This window comes from Coregonus clupeaformis, chromosome 24 (assembly GCF_020615455.1).
Source record: "Coregonus clupeaformis isolate EN_2021a chromosome 24, ASM2061545v1, whole genome shotgun sequence".
In the NCBI taxonomy this organism is placed as follows: domain Eukaryota; kingdom Metazoa; phylum Chordata; class Actinopteri; order Salmoniformes; family Salmonidae; genus Coregonus; species Coregonus clupeaformis.
This window is the reverse complement of record NC_059215.1, coordinates 54,831,328-54,844,488: the sequence shown is the minus strand read 5'-3', so window position 1 is coordinate 54,844,488 and position 13,161 is coordinate 54,831,328. Positions and strand designations below refer to the sequence as shown.

The window sequence follows — 13,161 nt, the reverse complement described above, 5'->3', positions numbered from 1 at the left end:
GTAAAAACATTGCCTGGTGCGACGAATCCCGGTTCCTGTTGCGTCATGCTGATGGCAGAGTCAGGATTTGGTGTAAGCAGCATGAGTCCATGGACCCATCCTGCCTGGTGTCAACGGTACAGGCTGGTGGCGGTGGTGTACCGCCGTCCCATCTGCAGCAACTGCGTGATGCCATCGCGTCAGCATGGACCAACATCCCTGTGGAATCCTTGTAGAATCCATGCCCCGAAGAATTCAGGCTGTTCTGGAGGCAATGGGGGGTACGACCCGGTACTAGATGTGTGTACCTAATAAACTGGCCATTGAGTGAGTGAGTATGTATATATCTATCTCTGTACCTGGACCATGGTGTTGAACTGTACGGTGTATCTCCTGCGTCCGGCGGTGAATCGTACGCTGCTCTCCCCGGCCCTCCAGGCTGAGTCTATAGTGCCGTTGTTAGAGGCAGAGTAGCTGCACCAGCGCCCCGACCTGTCGTCAAACCAACGCCAGTTATTACCGTTGGGCTGCAGGTACTGGAGAGAGGGGAGGGGGTGGGGGGACGGAAGGATGAGAGCAGGGAATAAAAAGTATTTTTTTTGTAGTGAGAGAAGGTTGAGTGAAAGACCAGACATGGCGATACGATGGTAATCACACACATATCCTATAATGTGGGTTAATCTTTATGTTGCACGGGGACGATCCTCTTACCTTGTTCATCTGCGCTCTGCGTTTGGATGAAACAGCCATTTTCTCGTAGAAGTCAATGATCAGCAGCACTGGAGTAATCCACCTGTACAGAGTCGGACAGACAACGTTCAGTCGTGTTGTACATTGCGTTTTGTCTGACAGGCGCAACGCTTATACATTTACATCACCTAAGTACGGGAAAAAGTATCGCTCTAATAAGAAAAAAACAAAGATAGTTCATGCTGCCATTTCTAGCAGGACAGTATATTTCTGATGGTCATTCATTTCTGCACGTGTGCTAGCTAGCTAGGTAATCTCTCTAGCGGTCCTTTAGCCAGGGGGTGGCAGAGCCATGTATTTAGAGACTTGGACAATTGGTGTTTCTGCATTATGATGCATTTACATGAATGACACTTCAACATTTTATGGCAGCCATGTTAACTCCCATTATAACTAGATGGGAAATATTTAAATAATGCTATGTAACTGAATTAGAACAATATTCAAAATTCTAAAAGTTGGCCCAACTCTCTAAACACACAGCTCTGGGGGGTGCTACTCACTTGGGCGTCTGGATGTCCTTCTGCTCCTTGGCAGCCTGCAGACAGGGCTGCACCACCTCCAGCAGCTTGATGAGCACATTGAGGATCCCACTGTTCTCCACCACCCTGGCACACGACAGCTTCAACTCCTACAGGAAACAGAAGACAGCATGGATCAGCATTCAGGGCCGGTGGGTGTGTGTGAGGAAGGAATTACAGTGCATCTATTTCTCTGTCACAAAATTAGTTTGAGCAGTAGGATGTTTTTCTCTCTGTGTGTGTGTGTGTGTGTGTGTGTGTGTGTGTGTGTGTGTGTGTGTCGGTACCTCAAAGAGCAGTGTGAGCAGCAGGATGCGTGTTGCCAGGTTGGACGCCTGGGGCAGGGTCGCCATCTGTCTGGTCCACTCTGACACCGTCTTGGTGTCGCTGGTGGTCAGGGGTATTGCTGCCTTGATCAGCACGTCTGCTGCCTCCCACACCTATACATGTCAAAGTTCACATGCTGTAGTAGATCACACCTTGACATTGCACACATACAGGACACAGAAAACTCACATAATTGGTGTAGACGGTCACAAGGACAAGCCTACAGCTTTAGACCCAGAGGTCATTAACAGTGACAACATTTGCAATCTTCATCACTACTCCAAGGCATTCACCGGTTGGTATTACACGTACCTGGTTGACGACCTGTCGTAGGATGAGGTCCCTGTACTCGGGGCCGCTCCTCTTGATAGCGGTCATGAGCAAGTCACAGAGACGGTAGACTGTGTCTGGCAGCTCGTCCAGCAGGTGGAAACAGCCGGGCAGCATGGAGTCAGTGAAGGCGTGGAGCTCCGTACTGTCCAGGGGCTCGGCCTCCAGGAACCTCTCCAGGCAGCGAGCCTCCTCCTCCTCCGTACGCTCCCTGGCTCTCCTGTCGTCCTCCTCACGACGACGCGCCGCCTCCTGAGAGAAAGATGGAGGGAGGGAATGTGAGCACCTGTGGGGGTGAAGTGGTGTTGGCCAAGTTTCAGAAACAACCCCTAACCAATTTGTGTATAGATCTGAGAGAACCGTATAGATAAAAGCAATTTGGCTAATATTTCACCAAACCTATGAAATTAAAATGTGGCGCTGCAACAATAAATATAATTCTAGTTACGATATTGTCTATACCCAGTGTTTTCCACTAGCGCCGGCTGTCGGCTATACAGCCGATTACAGAGTCATTTTCCGCCGGGTACTTTTTCCACTTAAAATTAACTAGGCTACTTTTCAATTCGCTAGTAAGAAGAAAAAATACATGCAACTTCTAGCGATCTATTGATAGGACAGGAGCCTGTCAGTCAAAGTGAGCGATGACAGGGACACACTGCTGGTTTGACTGTCTGTCCCGCCTCTCTGTACCTGTGTGTGTGTGTGTGTTGTGTGCACTGTGGTCGCAGTCAAATTTCTTTACACTGCGGGAGAGTGCATGAATTTACACATCCCATTTAATGTGAGGGAATTTGCATGTCCAATATGTGGTAACGATGAGTCGAAATCCACTTAGCCAATTGTTTTCTGGCACATTCATTTATTTTCCTTTTGCATGCAGGGTCCGACATTTACATTTAAGTCATTTAGCAGACGCTCTTATCCAGAGCGACTTACAAATTGGTGCATTCACCCTATAGCCAGTGGGTTAACCACTTTACAAATATATTATTTTTTTTTTTGGGGGGCTGGGGGGTAGAAGGATTACTTCATCCTATCCCAGGTATTCCTTAAAGAGGTGGGGTTTCAAATGTCTCACAGTAAAAACATGTGGGCCAATAACTTTTCAGCTCATCTTTTCATTCCATTTCAACATTTGCCTGCTCTGTCGCGCTCTACCATTGAAGACTACACACGTAAATGTCATGCTATTTGTATTTGAGCAATATGATTGGCCGTTCATTCAAGCACCACCACTCTCCCGCGAGTCACAACTTCGAGCAGTACATAGGTTGATGCCGTCACACAGCACACGAGCTGCACAGAGCAAAAATACATGCCAATCAATCTACTCACTGAGCTTATTTACTGTCAGGGAAAGTAAACCTTCGATAGTGAACATACTAGCAATATGCTGGCTACTGTTGATAGTCTGCAAAAAGACACGTAGCATTAGTCTTGGCTAGCCTACCATAGTCATTTTGAGATCTCTTTTGGAACATTTGTCTTAAAGGGGCAGCATCCTATTTTCAAATCTTCTAAAAAAATACATACTTTAAACAAAAATGAAAGCAATTAATACAATGCAATTCTAAATAATAGAGTCATGACTTATATTAATTATATTACACAGCTTTTTAACACATCATAATAACCAAATGTAGCCTATTAATAGCTGAATAGGTCTATAGAGAGAAAGCATGCCAACCTATAGGCCCTGCATGACCCCAATGAAATTCTGATGGGCCAGTGAGAAAAAAAGTTACCGTTGGACCCTGGCGTGTTTCATATGCAGCCAAGGAGTGGTGACGCTGTTCCTCAATCAAAGCACAGTAAATAGCAGATGCAAGCTTGACTAGTTTATAAAAGACGGTGAATCCTCCTAACTGCAGGAACGATAGGTAGGCTAGTGGTCCAAAATATAAAAGAAAACTGATTGCATTGTTTTAAACCTATTGATACTTAAACTGTATTTTCAAAAGATTGATATAGGTCTACTGACTTAACCGGAGTGTTGGCAATGGAGTAGTCAACTGCTGCTTTCAGTGTAGCAAAGCCCATGTTTAACACCTGCTTCATTCTTCTACCATACCTGTATTGCAGACTCTTACATGATTCTTTAAAGGCCCAGTATAGTCAAAATATTTTTTCCCCTGTGAATTATATCATGTTGTACAACAGCTGATGAAACTAACACTGTAAAAGTGTGAAAAAAAGTAGTGTTATTTCCTGATATTTGCTGGTTGAAAATCTAATCTAGGATTAGAATGTGCCAGAGGCCACCAAAATAGCACTTGCTGGGCAAAGATGTCTTAACCGGAGGAGCCTGGCTGGATACTTCTTCTATTTGGCTGGCTACTCCATGTGCTTGTGGAAAACACTATCATTTTACATTTTAGTCATTTAGCAGACACTCTTATCCAGAGCGACTTACAGGAGCGATTAGGGTTAAGTGCCATGCTCAAGGGCACATTAACAGATTTTTCACCTAGTCGGCTCAGGGATTCAAACCAGCAACCTTTCGGTTACTTGCCCAATGCTCTGAACCGCTAGGCTACACACCTATCCAATACTTTCAGATCTACACAAGTGCCTAGGGTGTATTGTAGACTCCACAGCTTGTTTCTGGAGGGGGTCCTGGTTATTCATTCATGAGCCGTCGTCCATTCATTCATCAATATGTTCTCTCCGTATGCCTGTGAGTGGGGCGTGTCTGTGTGTGTGTGGCGGCGCACCTCGGGCGAATCAGAGCGCTGTTCCATGCTGACCTCTTGTCCCAGAGACATGGCGATGGCTCTCATCATCTGGTCCTCTTCTGACATGGTCATGTCCTACAGACAAACGAACAGAGCAGTACACTTAATACACATTACGGGAGGGGACGTGTGTGTTCCTGTGTGTGTACCTGTGCATGTGTGTGTTCTGGTGCATGTGTGTGTTCTGGTGCATGTGTGTGTTCTGGTGCATGTGCGTGTTCTGGTGCATGTGCGTGTTCCTGTGTGTGTGCGTGTAATATGAGCATATAGTGTGTCAATGGAACGTGGCTGAGTGTGCATGTGTCTTGTGTGTATGTGGTCTTACCCTGACGGCTCCGCTGAGTAGAGGAGGAGGGTGTGTGAGCAGGTACTCTGTGGCCTGCTCCATGGTGCTGGTGTTGACCAGGGCCTCCATGGCATGCTCTCTGGAGAAACCCATGTCCATCAGCTAGACACAGGAGAGAACAAGGGTTAAAGAGGAGAGAGACAGAGCGAGAGCGAGAGACAGAGCGAGAGAGAGAGAGACAGAGCGAGAGCGAGAGACAGAGCGAGAGAGAGAGAGACAGAGCGAGAGAGAGAGAGACAGAGCGAGAGAGAGAGAGACAGAGCGAGAGAGAGAGAGACAGAGCGAGAGAGAGACAGAGCGAGAGACAGAGCGAGAGCGAGAGACAGAGCGAGCGAGAGAGAGACAGAGCGAGCGAGAGAGAGACAGAGCGAGCGAGAGACAGAGCGAGAGAGAGAGACAGAGCGAGCGAGAGAGAGACAGAGCGAGCGAGAGACAGAGCGAGCGAGAGACAGAGCGAGAGAGAGCGAGAGACAGAGCGAGCGAGAGACAGAGCGAGCGAGAGACAGAGCGAGCGAGAGACAGAGCGAGCGAGAGACAGAGCGAGCGAGAGACAGAGCGAGAGAGAGAGACAGAGCGAGAGAGAGCGAGAGAGCGAGAGACAGAGCGAGAGAGAGAGAGACAGCGAGAAAGAGAGAGAGACAGCGAGAAAGAGAGAGAGACAGCGAGAAAGAGAGAGAGACAGCGAGAGAGAGAGAGAGAGAGAGAGCACAGGACAGGGTTAGAGGAGAAACAGGTCACAGGACAGGGTTAGAGAACAATTCCATCTAGGGAGTTTTTCCCTAGCCATCGTGCCTCTGCATTACTTGCTCTTTGGTGTTTTAGGCTGGGTATCTGTAAAGCACTGTGACTGCTGATGTTTGTGTGTGTGTGTGTGTGTGTGTGTGTGTGTGTGTGTGAGTGAGAGAGAGAGTGCATAACAGAGAGCACAAAAAAGAGAGCGAGAGATAAACAGAGTGAGAAAAGGAGCAGACCAACGGCTAAGGCACAGTGTGATCAGTGAGTCAATCTCAGCATTATATACAGTGACTATACAAAACATTAGGAACACCTGCTCTTTCCATGACAGACAGAGGTTGAATCCAGGTGAAAGATATGATACCTTATTGATGTCACTTGTTAAATCCACTTCAATCAGTGTAGATGAAGGGGAGGAGACAGGTTAAAGAAGGATTTTTAAGCCTTGAGACAATTAAGACATGGATTGTGTGTGTGTGCCATGGAGAGGGTAAATGGGCAAGAAAATATTTAAGTGTCTTTAAACAGGGTATGGTAGTAGGTGGCAGGCGCACCGGTTTGTGTCAAGAACTGCAACGCTGCTGTGTTTTTCACGCTCAACAGTTTCCCGTGTGTATCAGGAATGGTCCACCACCCAAAGGACATCCAGCCAACGTGACACAACAGTGAGAAGCATTGGAGTCAACATGGGCCAGCATCCCTGTGTAACACTTTAGACACCTTGTAGAGTCCATGCCCAGACAAACTGAAGATGTTCTGAGGCCAAAAGGGAGGGGTGCAACTCAATATTAGGAAGGCGTTCCTAATGTTTTGTGCACTCAGTGTACATTTCAAAATCATCCATTATGTTCTATCATCACTCTTACACATCACATCCAGCCCTAACCTCTACATAGCATCACATCCTCCCCTAACCTCTACATAGCATCACATCCTCCCCTAACCTCTACATAACATCACATCCTCCCCTAACCTCTACATAGCATCACATCCTCCCCTAACCTCTACATAGCATCACATCCTCCCCTAACCTCTACATAGCATCACATCCTCCCCTAACCTCTACATAACATCACATCCTCCCCTAACCTCTACATAGCATCACATCCTCCCCTAACCTCTACATAGCATCACATCCTCCCCTAACCTCTACATAACATCACATCCTCCCCTAACCTCTACATAACATCACATCCTCCCCTAACCTCTACATAACATCACATCCTCCCCTAACCTCTACATAACATCACCACCTCCCCTAACCTCTACATAGCATCACATCCTCCCCTAACCTCTACATAGCATCACATCCTCCCCTAACCTCTACATAGCATCACATCCTCCCCTAACCTCTACATAACATCACCTCCTCCCCTAACCTCTACATAACATCACATCCTCCCCTAACCTCTACATAACATCACATCCTCCCCTAACCTCTACATAACATCACATCCTCCCCTAACCTCTACATAACATCACCACCTCCCCTAACCTCTACATAACATCACCACCTCCCCTAACCTCTACATAACATCACCACCTCCCCTAACCTCTACATAGCATCACATCCTCCCCTAACCTCTACATAACATCACATCCGGCCCTAATCTCTACATAACATCACATCCGGCCCTAATCTCTACATAACATCACATTCTCCCCTAATCTCTACATAACATCACCTCCTCCCCTAACCTCTACATAACATCACATTCTCCCCTAACCTCTACATAACATCACCACCTCCCCTAACCTCTACATAACATCACCACCTCCCCTAACCTCTACATAACATCACATCCTCCCCTAACCTCTACATAACATCACATCCTCCCCTAACCTCTACATAACATCACATTCTCCCCTAACCTCTACATAACATCACCACCTCCCCTAACCTCTACATAACATCACATTCTCCCCTAATCTCTACATAACATCACATTCTCCCCTAATCTCTACATAACATCACCTCCTCCCCAACCTCTACATAACATCACCTCCTCCCCTAACCTCTACATAACATCACCTCCTCCCCTAACCTCTACATAACATCACCTCCTCCCCTAACCTCTACATAACATCACATCCGGCCCTAACCTCTACATAACATCACATCCTCCCTAATCTCTACATAGGACCACATCCGGCCCTCTACCCAGTCATCAGGCCCTCTACCCTGTTCTCATGCCTCAATGTTTTACAATTCCCTCCATTTTATTTAACGTGTTTTGCTTTCACATTAAAGTGTGCCTCCGCCCTCCCACTCTCTATTGCTCCCTCCCCTCCCTCCCTCCCGGCCCCCTTCAGCCGTGACCCCATTACAAACACAAGAGATCAGATTCAATTCTAGTCAAATGTTTACTCGCGCCTATTTGCGCTGTCTAGAACGTGCAAGTTCAGCTCAGCGTAGGGGAAGCATGTCCATACTCAGAAAACAGACTACGTATAAATCGACTCCGTTCCTATTTTTCAGATTGAGGCTGGGTGTGGAGTCAGCTAGCTGTATACCTGATGTAGCTGCTGCTGGTTGACATTTGGCTGCCTCTCTCTGCCTCCTCCCTGACCCTGTCATAACAAGACAAAGTGGAGCAGGCCACACCAAGTTGAGGGTTCAAGGGGACAAGAGGTTGACAACAGAACAGTTCAATTTCAACCAATGCTAACAGTGCTGTGAATGTGCAACAGAATCCATCAAATCAATGCGCTCAACAGTATCTAGCAATGCTAGCAGTTATATCTATCAAAGTTGTCGAATGATGTATGTTCAATGCCAAAAACTGTCTATGAGGAAACTTTGACAAAAACTGGCATTTCTATGAACAAACGGTCCCAAATCTAAAGGAATCCAAAAACACACACGGACCGAAAGCCACACCCTCCTCCCTCCTGTCCCCTCACCTGCTGTAGCTGAGCCTGGTTAACCGGTGGCTCTCTCCTGGGAGTAGTGTTAGTGGAGTCCTCTGCTGCCCCCCCTGGTGCAGGTGGTGCTGTACTGCCTCCGATGGCCGGTCCTGGTACTGACCCGGCAGGGCACTCTCCTGCACTCACTGCTGCTCCAGGGGCCCCTCCTGATCCACCTGCACCTGGATTTTACATTAAAGTGGTGTAAATCATAATGTGTTGTTGGATAGTTATTGTGCGTTTATCCTTCGTGTGTATACAAAATAAATTGTATCAAATAATTCAGCCTTTGCTGCCATTAATACCATGTAATGTTGCCTTATTGAAAATAAACCTTTCCCTCTCACCTCCAGAGCTGGAACCTACAGGCAGCGTAGAGGCCCCAGGACTTCCCTCCTCCTCTGGACGGGCCGTGCCCTCCCTCTCCTTGGCCAGGCGCTCCTGGAAGGAATTAATGACATTTAATTACGTGCCCCTAGCGACCATCCCTCAAAGGATTATTTGACACAAAGAAAATGAGTTTACATTACAAATACTTCGCCATCAGTTTATCTCTTCTGGTGTGCCACCGCACCTTTCATATAAGAACACACACCTGGATGACAGGTTCTCCTCTCAGAATGTGGCACAGTATAGCCAACATGGACTCAGCCATTCGGCCCCCGTACACCTTAAGGGGCTTCCGGTTCCACAGGCTGCGGATGCAGCTGAACGCCGCCTAGATGGGAGGCAGAGAGAGTGGCTAAGGATTAGAGAGGGAACAACGTTTGTTTTCTTTGAAACGTGTATCTAAAAAAAAATCTAATTTATTCATGTAACACACACACATAGAAAAAAAAAAAAACACACCCCACTAACCAATCCCCCTACCTTCTGAGTGACGATGAGGAATCGCAGGGCACTGAACTGGGGGGTGGTGGGGGTGACCCCGGGGACCTTGACAGGCAGGCTGTGGGGTGAGTCCAGCACGGTACTGGGGTTCACCATCTTCTCAACCAGCATCAGCCAAGCATCCAGGAACTCCCCTGTCCCGTCTGGCAGCTCTGCATGCTCCAGGCCCTCAGAGACGGGCACCTTACCCCCCATAGACAGGGCCCAGTTAAATGTCCTGGGGAGAGGAGGGGAAAGGAGAGATGTGTCAGCGCCGCCGGGCAGAGAAACATGAGCTCTGGTTTGATACACTCACAATCATGGCACCGAATTTGTCCTTGTCAGGGAAAACTCAAAGCCCTACTCATAATCATTCTATTGATAATCCTGACAATAAGGCAGTGCCATATGTACAGTCAGTCAGATATTATGGTCTGAGCTGAGCAGCAACAGTAATACGCCTGGTTGTAGCTGTTCAGTTCATGTTGTAAGTATCCCTATATTTCTGTTATTACGGTGCTATCAGTCTGTTATTAGTATGCCTGTGTGGTAGTCTCTCTGTGGATGGACATGGCCTGAGTGCAATGGCAACTGTGTACTGTGGAAATACGGTGAATTAAATGTTGTTAAACTGGAACCTAGTCGTCGTGTCATTTTGAGTTAACATTGGTAGCAGAGGATGGTTAATAACTACAGTGTGCCACCTCGCTTCGACGAGAAGAGGTCGTATGAAAGTTGGAAAAATGAACTTGGAATCTGGACACGGGTTACTAATCTGGACGAGAAAAAGCAAGCACTTGCGGTGGTATTATCGCTGGAGGGGAGAGAGAGAGAGATACAGCACTGGAAATATCCATTGAGGATTTGAACAAGGATGACAGTATGGGATCTTTGATCAGAGCACTGGAATCTGTGTTTCTTAAAGAAGAGAAAGACTGTGCCTACGAGGCGTATTCAAACATTGACAGTGTTACTAGAGACATTTCGGTTGCAATGACGGACTACATAATTGATTTCGAAGAGTGGTACAATAGGATGCGCAAGTACGACATGGTTCTCCCGGATGCAGTGTTAAGCTTTCACGTTGCTAGATACTGCCTGTCTGGATGGTAGGGAGAAACAGTTGGCTTTCACTGCTTGTACTGTGCTGCCTTTTGCGTCAATGAAGTCGGCACAAAATATTTTTGGGGGTGAAAAGTCTGTCAATAACAGATGGAATGCAAGTGAGATACCCAGCATCTTACACTGAGCTGCAGAGAGAAGGCCCCAACAAGTCACGTTCTCAAGACAACCAGACGAGGGCGCCATTGCCCGGCACAAATCCACTGGACAGGTATGGAAGGAGATCAAAATTTGCTATTTGTCAAAGCACTTAACATTGGGTTAAAGACGGTCCTCATAAAAATGAGAAGTTAAACTAACAGATGAAAATGTAAACAGAGACAGAGCAGTGTAACATTACACTGTTGTCAAACAAATCTGCTTCTGATACTGAGATCTTTATAGTTGAATCCTTAGGATCTGCTGTGATTGATACTGCATGTACACGCACAGTGTGTGGAGCAAAATGGCTTGATAGCTATGTCAGTGAACTAAATATGAAAGTAGTACAAAATATGAGACACACCAAGCAACACAGCTTTCAAATTTGGAGATGGGAGAATCGTCCATTCTACCAAGAGAGTCAAGATACCAGCAAAAATTGGTCAGACAGTGTCACATTGAAAGAGAGGTGGTCCCTGTAGATATCCCTTTAATATTAAGCAAAGCTTCCCTCAAGAAGGCAGGGGCTGTTCTAGACATAAAAAATAACAAGGCAGTGATGTTTAAACAACCAGTGACCCTTTAACTTACTACCTCAGGCCACTATTGTGTAAACATTTTAGACAAAGACATCACACAGAGTCCATGTAAAAATGAGATTCTGACGGACACAGAGCACATGGCGATTGACAGTCACAGAGAACATGACCACAGAGGAAAAACACAAAGTATTCTTAAAACTTCAAACCGTTTGGACATGCTACAGTTGAGACTTCAGAAGTGACTCAGCAGTTCTGGGAATAATAATGATGAGAGTATTTCCATTCTACGGCAGACAGTTAACAGTTGTGAGACATGCCAGAAGAACAGCAAACCTAAGCCCAGACCAGCTGTTGCGTTTGCCACTGGCTTCCAAGTACAATGAAACAGTGGCTGTAGATCTCCATGAGTTAGGACCAAGTGTGTGGTACCTTCACATAATCCACCACTTCACGCTTCAGTGCTGGAAGCATCGTGAATACAAAGAAACCCAGTAAAATCGTCAAGCACTTCATTAATTCCTGGATAAGTGTGCATGGCCCGCCCCAGAAATTGTACAGTGAATGGAGGAGAATTCAATGACGATGAAGTAAGAGAAATGGCAGAGAAATTCAACATGGAAATAAAAGACAACTGGTGCATAGAGTCCATGGAGCAATGGACTTCTGGAGAGACATAATCAAACACTCACAGATTATGCTGAAAGTGAAGCAAGACAATGGATGTGACTGGAAAACAGCCCTAGCTTGGGCTTTGATGGCAAAAAAAACTATGCACAATGTTCATGGCTACAGCCCATGCTTACTAGTGTTTGGGCAGAACCCTAATCTTCCCTCTGTACTGGTTGACAAGCTACCAGCACTAGAAGGGACCAGTGTGAGTGCATGGGCGGGAAAGCACCTTTCAGCAATACATGCAGCGAGAAAAGCGGTCACTGAAGCAGTGTTCAGAGAATTCGCAGGGCTCTGCGTAAACGGCTTCGACCCACCGATGAGAAGTACGAGACTGGAAACAAAGTGTACTACAAACGAGTTGACTTAAGAGTGGAAAGGACCGGGAGTCGTCATTGGCCAAGATGGTATGGTGATATTTGTGAGGCACGGAGGCACCATTGTCAGGGTGCATCACTCAAGATTGCGGAAAGTAAATGATCAACAAGATGGAGGGGCTGTTGCTGAGAATCAGCCTCCTACTGAAAATGACCAAAAGGACACATTAACAGACACAAACATACTAGATGTCGCATCCAATGATATGGACACTGAAACTGACACAGGAAATGGAGCAGAGACCTTCAACCATGACACGGGTAATACTGTTGAGGGTTCAAATTAGGAAAACGTTCAACAACAGCCACGTGTTAAGACAACATGGTTGTTCCAATCTGAAAACTGGACAAACTTAAATACATGGACAGAGAAAGTGGTATTCCACACACAGCAACAGTCATTGGACGAGCAGGAAAACCTAAAGGAAAACACCAGAACTGTTACAACTTGCAGTACTCTGAACCAGCTACACTTTCTGGTACAACAGGGTCAGCTGACCTGTCACTTGTAGATCATCTCAGAATTGAACCAATGGAAAAATCGAGAAAAACAGAATGACATTCAAAATGATGATGTACTTGAAACAAAGGACGTGTCATTTGACTCAGCTAAACTAGATGAGCTCAGTAATTGGATGAGGAAGTCAAAGACATGGGCCAAAAACGTGTCTCAACAAGGTGGGTGTGTACCCTTAAATAATCCTTAACTGGAATAGTGCCAAAAGCACATCTAGTTGGTTTTGAGGAGCTGGCTGCTAAATAACTCCCAAAATACTCACCGACATGCGCCACAGAGTCACTCAGATT

General features: G+C 46.4%; 1 protein-coding gene across 1 annotated transcript in view; it reads right to left on the bottom strand.

Moving 5' to 3' along the window:
* Nucleotides 1–13,161, bottom strand: part of LOC121537875 (E3 ubiquitin-protein ligase HUWE1) — a 95,700-nt gene that overhangs the window by 45,554 nt on the left and 36,985 nt on the right. Inside the window, 12 exon segments of the mRNA XM_045207348.1 lie at nt 339–515; nt 691–772; nt 1,233–1,360; nt 1,538–1,690; nt 1,890–2,159; nt 4,625–4,720; nt 4,971–5,093; nt 8,241–8,297; nt 8,631–8,815; nt 8,981–9,074; nt 9,229–9,351; nt 9,504–9,741. Of these exon segments, the coding sequence (XP_045063283.1) occupies nt 339–515; nt 691–772; nt 1,233–1,360; nt 1,538–1,690; nt 1,890–2,159; nt 4,625–4,720; nt 4,971–5,093; nt 8,241–8,297; nt 8,631–8,815; nt 8,981–9,074; nt 9,229–9,351; nt 9,504–9,741 (1,726 nt within the window).